General features: G+C 41.0%; 1 protein-coding gene across 2 annotated transcripts in view; it reads right to left on the reverse strand.

The window, feature by feature from the left end:
* Window positions 1–12,029, reverse strand: part of PTPRJ (protein tyrosine phosphatase receptor type J) — a 191,775-nt gene that overhangs the window by 46,587 nt on the left and 133,159 nt on the right. For both annotated transcript variants that reach the window (XR_013403806.1, XM_028833425.2), the window contains exons 3-4: window positions 10,283–10,519; window positions 1,980–2,243 (exon numbers count right to left, since the gene is read on the reverse strand). Coding sequence is in view for 1 of the 2 variants with exons in the window: in XM_028833425.2 (XP_028689258.2) it covers window positions 1,980–2,243; window positions 10,283–10,519 (501 nt within the window). In the remaining variant the exon portion in view is untranslated. The remainder of the gene's footprint in view (window positions 1–1,979; window positions 2,244–10,282; window positions 10,520–12,029) is intronic.

Consider the following 12,029-nt stretch of genomic DNA (forward strand, 5'->3'; position numbering starts at 1 on the left):
GAACAAAGCCTCAACTAAAGTGACTGCCTACTAATCTAAAGGCCTCAATTCAAGACAATGCAAATAATATCATTCTAAATTACCGCGACATTTGAAGTAAGCAGCACATTCGATATCCCAGCCCCAAGGGGATTTTTCAGAAGACATTCCATCTCCACTATGTCCTGGCCCTTCCTCCCATCACCTTACTTGGCTGATGGTAACATAAGTCAAACCACTTCACCCAAAATGACATGCACTCCCCTCACTTATCCGGTAAGAACACGGAGACCCAGAGAGGCAGGGCGGTTTGCTCAAGAACACACACTCCCAGTAGCAGTGGGGACAGGAGAACCAGGGCTGCAGCTTCACGAACAGAAAAGCACAGGTAGGGCTGCACATAGAGCCCTGCCTGAGGGCTGCAGGGGTCTGAAGGTGAAGACGTTGGCCTAGATGATTCTAAGGCACCGTCCAGCTCCGAAACAGTGAGATGATTCCTCACAGCACATGTCTCTCATGCAAAGATTTCTAAATCAGGTCAGTCGTGTCTTTTTGTTTTATTAAGTAACGCGGAACCAATCAATCCCCAGCTCGGTGACTGCGGATAGCTGTTATGAACATCACTGCGCCACAGTGGTCTAGAGTTAGACTCCGGGTTCCAGCCCCACCACTTGAAGCTCCTAACTCTGAGACGCCGGCAGAAACTTAACTTCTCCACATTACAGCGTCTTCCGCTGCAGCCCCCAGGGTTACTGTGAGGACAAAATAACAGTAAGGACAGCGAGGCACACGGTCCGTGCTCAATACGCAGCAGCTGACGGACCTGCTCCAATGCAGCCCTGCGCTCGGGGCTTTAAGGCAGATAAGGACGCTCGGCCCCTCTACCGGTGCTTCCTGCCCCTCCGCATCCCCTTTCCCACGGCCACCCCCTCGGGCTCGCCTTGTCCTCATCACCATTTCCAAGTTCTGTGCTCTTTTCTCTCATTCTCATCTCTTCTGTCTTCTCTCTGTGCTCTCCTTCTTTTCCTCTCTTTCACAAGGTAACAGAGCAAACCTTTACAGCGGGTTCCCCCCGCTCCCCCACAAAATAGGGCTCTGAGGAGCTCCAGGAGTTTTGTGAGAGTGCCCGTGACACCCATTTCTTTGGCTCTTTTCTCTCCAGCTCTTTTTGTTTTTACTTATTGAGCTCCTGGGCAAGGTTTTGTTTAAAGAAATAGTTTCCTGACTAAAAATGCTGGAAGCCACTGGTTTCGTGTTTGCTGCTCCATGCTGGATCTCGTTCACCTCCAGCCGTGGGGGCTCCAAGAGCTCAGGCGCCCATGGGCGACTCCAGCCCCTGAGATCACACCCCCCAGCCCCCCAGGTCAGAAAACTAACAGAGGACCTCTTTTTTCAATTTTTGGTTCTCTTCACCTTAAAAAAGTTTCTCCACCTGTTTTTTAAAAATGTTTGGTTCTTTTCAGCTTAAAAAAAGAGCTAAGTTTGCAGCTCTAATAGATGGCTTAGGCATTGACATCTAAGATAAATCAAAATCTAAACTGTCAAATCTGAATTAAAATTTAAATATCATCAAGCTCTTATTTCATTTGAAACACACGCTCCTCTATAACATACACCAAACTTCCCTGCCCAACAGAAACTCCTGGGAATACAAACACAGCATCAATTTCCTGGGAGCTTAAAAGGCCGGTAATTACCATGAAAACACATTTTTAAGGAAGTCTCTACTCCTGAGTCTTAACAGAAAAGTAGGTATTAACCAACAATAACGGAAGATGTTTAAAACCACACAGAAGTCGTCAGAACTTCCCAAAACACAGAGGGCCTTCATACTGAATGATGTGGGGAAATCCAACGCTTGCAACAACACAGCACCTTTTCTCCTCTTCTAGTTTATGCAAACCACTCTCTTCCCAACAGACAACTTGAATGGACCAGGCCCTAGAACACAGGATAATAAGAAATGGTTTGTCACCATCCCTGGGAGCCAGTCATCTTACCTGTGACGACATTGATGACTCTGGGATCTCCCCAAGTCTCATTGCCTGTTCCTGGAGTGACGGAGAACACATATGAAGTTCCAGGACGTAAGCCTGTGATGTTACACTGTGGTCGATACACAACAGTAACTGTTGTCTCATTTTCCATCTCATTCTTTACCACACACTTGTACTCGGAAGCAGCCGAGTCGTTACTTTTCCAGGTTAAGATCACATTGGTTGGACTGATGGAAACAGCTTTAATGTCAAACACAGGACTGGGCCCTATATTGTTTTCAAAAAAAAAAAAAAAATTAATGCACTTCAAAAAGAAATGTAAGAGCGAGGTCTGCTCTATAGGTCTAGTTTCCAGAAGTGACTTTCCAATCACAGAGTTTTATCTCTTTGCTTTCTAGACTTCCCTGCACCACAATTTATTTAAATCCATATGCATACATGTACGTATGTATGTTAGTAAAACAGAAGCCTTTGGAACAGAAGCAAAACTGATAGAAGTTGGTCGTGTTGGCTGTGACTTAAAAATGGGGTTAAGTCTGTATAGAAAGTGATACAAAAAGAGACCAAATTTTGGGAGGCCAAGGCGGACGGATCCCCTGAGATCACGAGTTCAAGACCAGCCTGGCCAACATGGTGAAACCCCATCTCTACTACAAAAATACAAAAAGTAGCTGGGCGTGGTGGCAGGCGCCTGTAATCCTAGCTACTCGGGAGGCTGAGGCAGGAGAATCACTTGAACCCAGGAGGTGGAGGTTGCAGTGAGCCGAGATCGCGCCACTGCACTCCAGCCTGGGTGATAAGACTGAGACTCCGTCTCAAAATAAAAAAAAGAGATCAAAGATGCAAAATGAGTCCATCTCCCCATTCTCAGAAAACGCCGCATGATGCAGAAGCACATGCTAACTTTTTTGCCAAACCCTGACATCTAGAAGGAAGCTCAGTGGTTTTCTGACATAAAGATAGCAGGGGCAGAGCAGCATAAAAAGAAAAGAACTGGTCTTGGAACCCAGATCGGGGATTAAAGACCTGCTCCATCTATTAGCTGTGTGGCCTAGAATTAGTCCCTTCAAACCTCTCCGTCTCCAATTCCTCTGTTGACAGCTCTAGCACACCACACTAAACACAATGAATTATTATTGAACCACCATGATACGATAAACAAGGGACAAGATTTGGACATTAGAAATCTGGTTTCAGGGTCCAATTCTGCTAGTCGCTCACCGTGCAATTTTACTCAAAGTAATCTCACCTCTCTGAACCTTAGTTTCATCATCTTAGATGTACAAGATCGTAAACCAGTGGAAGCCATCAGGGTTACTAACTGTAGAACTACCAAATGCATGCATCCTAATTAAGCTGAAGACTGAGGAGTAATAATCAGAAACTGAAGAGTAAAACCCAGGTGATATGGCCATCATTCTCGAGGAGCTTGGGACTAATCCCAAAGGAGTAGAGATGGCATAAGTGTTACCATCTTGGTATGTGCATGGAAAGTGTGCCTCACCTGGCTCATGGGATATACATTCATTCATCCAATCAATAAAAAAACTGCAGGAAGCCAGGCACACTGGCTCATGCCTGTAATCCCAGCACTTTGGGAGGCTGAGGCAGGCAGATCATTTGAGGTCAGGAGTTTGACACCAGCCTGGCCAACATGGTGAAACCCTGTCTCTACCAAAAATACAAAAATTAGTTGGGTATGGTGGCAGCCACCTGTGATCCCAGCTACTCAGGAGGCTGAGGCAGGAGAATCGCTTGAACCCAGGAGGTGGAGGTTACAGTGAGCCAAGATCGCGCCACTACACTCCAGCCTGGGCAACAGAGCGAGACTCTGTCTCAAAAGAAAAAAAATTAATTAATTAATTAAAAAGGCAGGAGAAGAAATAAGAGAAGGGAAAATGGAACAAGCAGGGAAGGATCCTGTGGCCCACAATTCAACAAACACCATGCCAGAAGGCCCCTCCAGGCTTGAGTGTCCTCTTTATAAAGTGACACGTTCACAGAGTCAGAGTGGCATAGTTGGAAGATGATCGCAGCTGCTCCCATTTACAATCAATAACAATGATGGTGATGAGGATAATGATAAAACAGTAACAATAGTTGCAGTGGTACAGGTAGCAAGAACAGCAGCACTCCTTTTGAGAGGCCAACCATGTCCCAGATGCTGTACAGTATGTTCTCATTTATGCCTCACAACAACTTCATGAGAAAACTATGGCACCATTTTTTTTTTTTTTTTTGAGACAAAGTCTTGTTCATCACCCAGGCTGGAGTGCAATGGTACAATCTCAGCTCACCGCAACCTCTGCCTCCCAGGTTCAAGCGATTCTCCTGCTTCAGCCTCTCGAGTAGCTGGGATTACAGGCGCCCGCCACCACACCCGGCTAATGGCACCATTTTAAAGAAGGAGAAATGCTTTAAGAAGTAAATTGTATTGATTCACACAGGAATTCTGGGAAGGTTTTGGAAAAGCAAGTTCTTAAGTTCAGAAAAGAAAGCACAGTTAACAGTATTTTTTGGTCAAATGTTTTTTCTGCATCTGCTGAAATGATCGTATGGTTTCTGTCCTTCATTCTGTTAACATGGTGTAGCACATTTATTGTTTCGCACAAGTTGAACCCTTTTTGCATTTCTTGGAAGAATCCCACTTGATCATGATGAATGATCTCTTTAATATGCTGTTAAATTAGGTTTGCTAGTATTTGGTTAAAGATTTTTACATCTTGGCCTATAGTGTTTTGGGTTGTAGCCTTGTCTGGTTTTGGTATCAAGGTAATGCTGGTCTTGTTAAATGAGTTTGGAAGTATTCTCTCTTCCTCAATTTTTGGAAGCATTTGAGAAGAATTGTCATTAGACCTTCTTTAAATGTTTGGCAGAGGACTGGGTGCAGTGGCTCACACCTGTAATCCCAGCACTTTGGTAGGCCAAGGTGGGGGAGTCACTTGAGGCTGGGAGTTCAAGACCAGCCTGGGCAACATAGTGAGACCCCATCTCTACAAAAAAATTTTAAAAGTTAGCTGGATGTAGTGGTGCACACCTATAGCCCCAGGTACTCGTGACGCTAAGGCAGAAGGATCATTTCAGCCCAGGAGTTCAACTTACAGTGATCTATGATCACACCACTGCACTCCAGCCTGGGTGACAGAGGGAGACACTGTCTCTTAGAATAATAATAATAATAAATAGAAATGGGAGATGTTATATTACTGATTCAACCTCCTAACTCATTATTGGATTATTCAGATTTTCTGTTTCTTTGTAATTCAATCGTAGTAAACGGTATATGGCAAGGAATTTATCCATTTCTTCTAGGTTATCCAATGTGTTGGCATATAATTGTTCATAATTGTTCCTTTGTATTTCTGTGGTGTCAGTTTATAATGTCTCTCATTTCTGATTTTCTTTGAGTAGTGTCTCTTTTTTCTTAGTCTAGCTAAAGCTTTGTCAATATTCCTTATCTTTAAAAAAAAAACAATTTAGTTTATTGATCTTTTCTATTGTTTTTCTAGTGCCTATTTCATTTATTTCAGTTTTGACTTTTATTATTTTGTTTATTTTACTAATTTGAAGATTAGTTTGTTCTTGTCGTTCTAGTTCCTTAACGTGCCACATCAGGTTGTTTACTTGAGGGTTTTGGTTTTTGCTTTTTTCAGACAGGTTCTCAATACCCAGGCTGGAGGTGTGAGCTTGCTTTTTTTTTTTTTTTTTTTAAGATGGAATCTTGCTCTGTTGCCCAGGCTGGAGTGCAGTGGTGCGATCTCAGCTCACTGCAATCTCTGCCCTCTGGGTTCAAGCAATTCTCCTGCCTCAGCCTCCCTAGTAGCTGGGATTATAGGTGTGTGTCACTACACCTGACTAATTTTTGTATTTTTAGCAGAGACGGGGTTTCACCATGTTGGCCAGGCTGGTGTTGAACTCCTGACCTCAAGTGATCCACCCACCTCGGCCTCCCAAAGTTCTAGGATTACAGGCATGAGCCACCATGCCCAGGGAGCTTTCTTTTTTTGATGTAGGAGTTTATTGCTGTCAACTTTCTTGGAAGGGTTGCTTTTGGTGTATCCCATAGGCTTTAGTATATTGTGTTTCCATTTTCATTGGCTTCAAGAAATTTTTAAATTTCCCCTTTAATTTCTTCACTGACCCATTGATTATTCAGGGGCATCTGTGACAAAACAATTAACAATAGTTACTGTGGGAGATGGCAAGATCAGCATCACCCCTATTGGGGACCTGACCATGTCCCAGATCCTGTACTAGGGCTGTACAAGCATTTTCTAATTTATGTCTCACAGTAACTTCATGAAGGTGGTTATCGCACCATTTTAAAGAAGAAGAAGAAATATGTTAACAAATTTGCTTAAGAAGTGATGTTTGTCTCAAGATATTTTTTAGTTTCCCTTTTAATTTCATCATCAATCCATTAGTTGTTTAGGAGCATGTTGTTTAATTTCCATACATCTGTGAATTTTCTGAAGTTCCTCCTGTTATTTATTTCTAGTTTGATGCCATCATCAGAAAAGACATTCAATATGATTTCACGCTTCTTAAATCTGTTAAGACTTGTTTTGTGGTCTAACATATGATCTACCTGGAGAATGTTCCAAGTGCAATTGAAAAGTGTATATTCTGTAGCTGTTGGATGGAATATTCTGTATATGTCTGATACATCCATTTGGTCTAAACTGTAGTTTAAGTCTGATGCTTCCTTATTGATTTCCTGTCTGGATCATCATCCACTGCTGGAAGTAAGGTATCGGAAGTCCTCTACTATTAATGCATTGCAGTCAGTCTCTCCATTCAGATCCATTAATATGTGCTTTATATATTTAGGCATTTCAATGCTGGTTACATATATACTTACAATTGTTAAGACTTCTTGATTAATTGATCCCTTTATCATTATAAAATGATGTTTGTTGTCTCTATTAAAAGTTTTGAACTTAAAGTTTATTTTATCTGATATAAGTATAGCTACTCCTGGCTCTCTTTAGATTTCCATTAGCATGGAGTATCTTTTTCCATCCCTTCACTTTCAGTCTAGGCATGTCCTTGCAGGTGAGGTGAGTCTCTTGTAGACAGCATATTATTGAGTTTGCTGCTTTTTTTTTTTTAACCCATTCACACACTCTATGTCTTTTGACTGGAGAATTTAAACCCTTTACTTTCAAGGTTATTATTGATAGGTAAGAACTTACTACTGCCATTTGGTTGTTTTCTAGACTTTTTGTTCCTTTCATCCTCTCTTACTATCTTCCTTTGAGGTTAAGTGATATTCTCTAGTAGCATGTTTTGATTCCTTGCTTTTTAATTTTTGTGTATCTACTAAAGGTTCTTCTTTGTGGTTACCATGAGGCTTATAAAAAGAATCTTATAGTTATAACAAGTTATTTTATGCTGATGACAACTTTGATCACATGCACAAAAATTGACCTCTACACTTCTAGTCCATTCCCCCCTCACATTATGAATTGTTTATGTCACCATTTACATCTTGTTATATGCATATCCCCCTGCAAGTTACTGTAGTTATTATTTTTTAAGTATTATCTATTAACTTTCATACTAAAGATACGTATGACCATTAGAGTATTCATGTATTCTGAATTTGGCTGTGTATTTTACTAGTCTTATCCTTTCATATGTTTTCAATTAATCATCAGTGTCCTTTTCTTTCGGCTTAAAAACTCTCTTTAGTATTTCTTATAAGACATGTCTAGTGGTGATGAACTCCCTCAGCTTTTGTTTCTCTGGGAAAGTCTTTTATCTCATCTTCATTTTTGAAGGCCAGTTCTGCTGGGTATAGTAATCTTGGTTGGCAGGTTGTTTTCTTTCAGCACTGTGAATATATCATCCCACTCTCTCCTGACCTGTAAGTTTCTGCTGAGAAGTCTGCTGCTAGCTAAAGTGGAGCTCCCTTATATGTTATTTGCTTCTTTTCTCTTTTTGCTTTCCAAATCCCCGTTATCTGTGATGTTTGACAGTGTGATTATGTTCTGGAGTAGTCTTGTTTGAATTGACTCTGATTGGGGTCATTTTTCTTTCCCATACCGGATATTTATATCTTTCTCCAGGTTTGGAGAGTTTTCTGCTACTATTTCTTTAAATAAGCTTTCTACCTCTTTATCTTTCTCTTCCTCTAGATGAACTCCGATTCAAACACTACCTCTTTTGATGCTGTCCCATAAATCCTATAGGCATTCTTCATTCCTTTTTATCCACTTTTTCTTTTTCCTCCTCTGACTGTATATTTTCAAATAATCTGTCTTTAAGTTCAAAGATTATTCTTCTGCTTGATCAATTCTACTCTTGGTGCTCTCTACTACATTATTCATTTTGTTCAAAGTATTTTTTAGCTTCAGAATTTCTGTTTGCTTCTCTGTTAATTATCTCAATCTAGTCACTTATTGTTTTCCTCATTTCTTTGAATTATTTATCTGTATTTTCTTAAAGTTTGCTAGGCTTCCTTAAAACATGTATTTTGAATTCTCTGCCAGACAGTTCATACATCTCCCATCTCTTTATGGTCAACCACTTGCACTTTATTTTGTCTCTCTAGTAATATCATGTTTGCCTGATTATTCTTGATCTTTGTGACTGTCTGTTGATGTCTGTACATTTGAAGAAGTTCTTATTCCAGTCATTGTAGATTGGCTTCCTCTGGAAATGCCCTTCAACAGTAAGCCTGTCCAGAGATTTCTGGGCAGACTATCTGGTATGGTCCCAACCCCTAGGACTACAATGGCCACTGAAGTACTAGGGGGTACCCTAAGCCCAAATTTTTGTAACAATACTTGACATAAGCTCCCTAGGAATTTCTTTTATTTATTTACTTTTTTTTTTTTTTGAGACAGAGTCTCACTCTATCAGGAGTGCAGTGGCACCATCTCCACTCACTGCAACCTCCACCTCCTGAGTTCAAGCAATTCTCTTGCCTCAGCCTCCCGAGTAGCTGGGATTACAGGCACGCACCACCACACCCAGCTAACTTTTGTATTTTTAGTAGAGATAGGGTTTTGCCATGTTGGCCAGGCTGGTCTCGAACTCCCAACCTCAGATGATCACCTGCCTTAGCCTCCCAAAGTGCCGGGATTACAGGCGTGACCCACTGTGCCCAGCCCCCTAGCAATTTCTAAAAGTTTCTCATATTACCCTAGAAATAATTCAATGATTTAACTGTGTATGTGAAATGATACTATCAATACTTCTAGAACTAACAAAACTATTGTATCACAATGTTTTTTATGAAAAAAATGTAAATAATTTAAATAATCTACCTTCTCAACAACAGGGGAGTAGTTAAATAATTTACAATGCTTCTAGACAAGTAATTCTTCAACACTGTGGTCTCAGGGCCCTTCTAACTGCTTAAGAATTATTAAGGCTCTTGGAGAATTTTTGTTTATATGGGTTATCTTGATTAATATTTACCATACTGTATTATGAATTAAAAAGATAAAGTTTTTTAAACATAACAATACAAAAGCATACATTCCATTAGCTGTTAGAGTGACAGCGTCATCCCATATCATATAGAATCTGCAAAACTCCACTGGACACTCATGATCAAATGAGAGTAAAGAAGCCAAATAACATGTTAGTAGTATTATGATAATACCCAGAAATACCTTGAAAGAATCTAGGAGACCCCTAGAGATCTCTGAACCACAGTTTTAGAATCACTGATCTAACCCAGGTCTCAGCAATGTTTTTCTGTAAGGGCCAGAGAATAAATATTTCAGGTTTTGCAAGCCACATATTCTCCATTGCCACTACTCAATTCTAGCATGAAAGCAGCCATAGGCAGACTCAATAAAACTTTACTTACAAAAACAGGAAGTGAGCCATATTTGGCCCAAGAACCATTATTATCTACCAACCCTGATTTAGACATCAGAATGCCAGGCAGGTATTAAAACTGTCCTGTAGAAATGTACATACTAACAGAGAAGAATACTTGTAATATATTGTTGAGAAACTACATGTAAAGGATGACCTCGATACTTGTAAAACAAAATAAAACGTATATATATGTATATACATATGCACACAGGCACGTACACATCTTAAAATTGTAAAACTCGTATATCAAGTGATCAGTGGTTATCTCCAGTTAATGATTTACTTGTTATTCTTTTCTTCTTGTCTATATTTTATATAATGAATATGCATTACTATCATTATAAAAATTGTTTTAAAGATTTTCTTAGGTAATTGAAAGAAGAACAATATTTGGAAAACATGACATTTTAAATTATACCGATTTCCTTTAAGAAACATGACTGCTCGGCAGAAAAGCCCACGCTTACCAGTAGCACTGGGAGTTTTTTGAGATGCTCCATCAGTCCCATTAGATCCTTGTTCAGGTGTTCTTAAACTATCATTGGCTCCAGAGTCTTCGCCACCCTCACTGGTATTTGTTGGCACCTGAGGTGTTCCAGTTCCATTCAGTTTGTAAAAAGATGCTGCTTCACTGCTGATCTGGGTTACGCCACTTTCCGCTGTGGCAACAGTTGTTACTGAAGGGTCACGAGTTGGACCAGGGGCTATGCAAAGATAATAAACAATTAGATTAAAAATACATTTCTCCAGGAGACAGGGATGCCCCACCTCACAAACTATTTACTCTGAAATGAAATGCAAACTTAGGAAAACTGATCCCTCTCTTTCTCTTCTTTGTATCATCACCTACAACATGAGCCCCCTCAGGAACTGCTGTTTCTGGCCACATGGAGAGTACCTGGCCATGAGAGTGCAGAAGCTCCGTGCTTAAATTGCACACAGTCATTCACAGGAAATGAGAGGAGGCGTGAGCTCATGTGGCCAAGGGCTTAGGCTCTGGAGGAGAACCTTGGCCACACGGGCCACTTTATTTTGAATGCATTACTAGTCTCCCAGAGTCTCTGTTCAGGGAGGTGCAGCAGAGACCACTCTTGACCCCCCAACTCCATTCCCCCATTTTCCCTTCATCATACTCCTGGAGATTTTTGGCCCTGTGTGTGCATGGCTGTTGGGAACAAAGACTACATTTCCCAGCCTCCCATGCAGCTAGATGTTGCACGTGACTAAGTTCTGTCCAACAGAGTGTGACCAGACGTTCTGTCTGACTTCTAGGAAGAGTCCTTAAAGGGTGGAGCACAACCTTCTGTCCTTCCTCCTTCTTAAACCTGTAGTGTGGATGCAATGACTGGAGCTCACGCTGCCTGGCTTCCAACACTACAGCAGTGGCTGCAGCTTCCTGATCCCAGAATCACAGCTCAGAACATACACCCCTGGATCGAGCAACTACAGCAGGGACTCCCTGATTCCTCCCTCTGCTGTCTGTGACCAAGGTGGTGACTCTCCACGGGGTCAGTTCTGCAGCCTTAGTCTGGGAGTCATTTCTCAGGGCTAGGCCTAAAGCCTGCTCCCCAGCTGTTATGAGCTGACTTGTGCTCCCCCACCCCCAAATTCGTATGTTGAAGTCCTAACCCCCAAGACCTTGATCTTATTATAGCAGCCCTGGCAAACTAATACAGCAGCCCTTCCAATGACTCTGTAAACTCTCACTTCCCAGGGTAAACCCTTTCAGTTAAAATAGCTCATGGTTTTTGTTTCCCACAACGGAGCCCTGGCCAACATTCTACGATCTACGGTAGATGTCTGCATAGAAGTGTTCTTCTGCAGCCCTGATTCACGCCTGTACAAGGTACCCACCAGTTTATTTATTAAACTAATTAACAGGAAGAAAAACCCATGGCAGAACTCTTCCCATTGTTTGCACAGGCTCTAATTACCATTATTAATTGAGATTTGCTTTATTAGAGGGTTTCAGCAAGATCTGACCTTGTGTATGCTTCCATGAGTACAATCTGATTATTTTATCTCTATTTTATCTCACAAACTGAGATTTTACCAATCAGGAAAAAAAGGTTCCCAAATGTTGGGAAGAAACAAAAGCCACTGTTTTTGTTTTGTTTTGTTTTTTTCCCTAAAAGGTACATTTTTTAAAACTACCAACTACTATTATCTTTAATTCTTTTTTTTTTTTTTAAACAGTTTCACTCTTGTTGCCCA

The sequence above is a fragment of the Macaca mulatta genome, chromosome 14 (genome assembly GCF_049350105.2).
Source record: "Macaca mulatta isolate MMU2019108-1 chromosome 14, T2T-MMU8v2.0, whole genome shotgun sequence".
NCBI lineage: Eukaryota > Metazoa > Chordata > Mammalia > Primates > Cercopithecidae > Macaca > Macaca mulatta.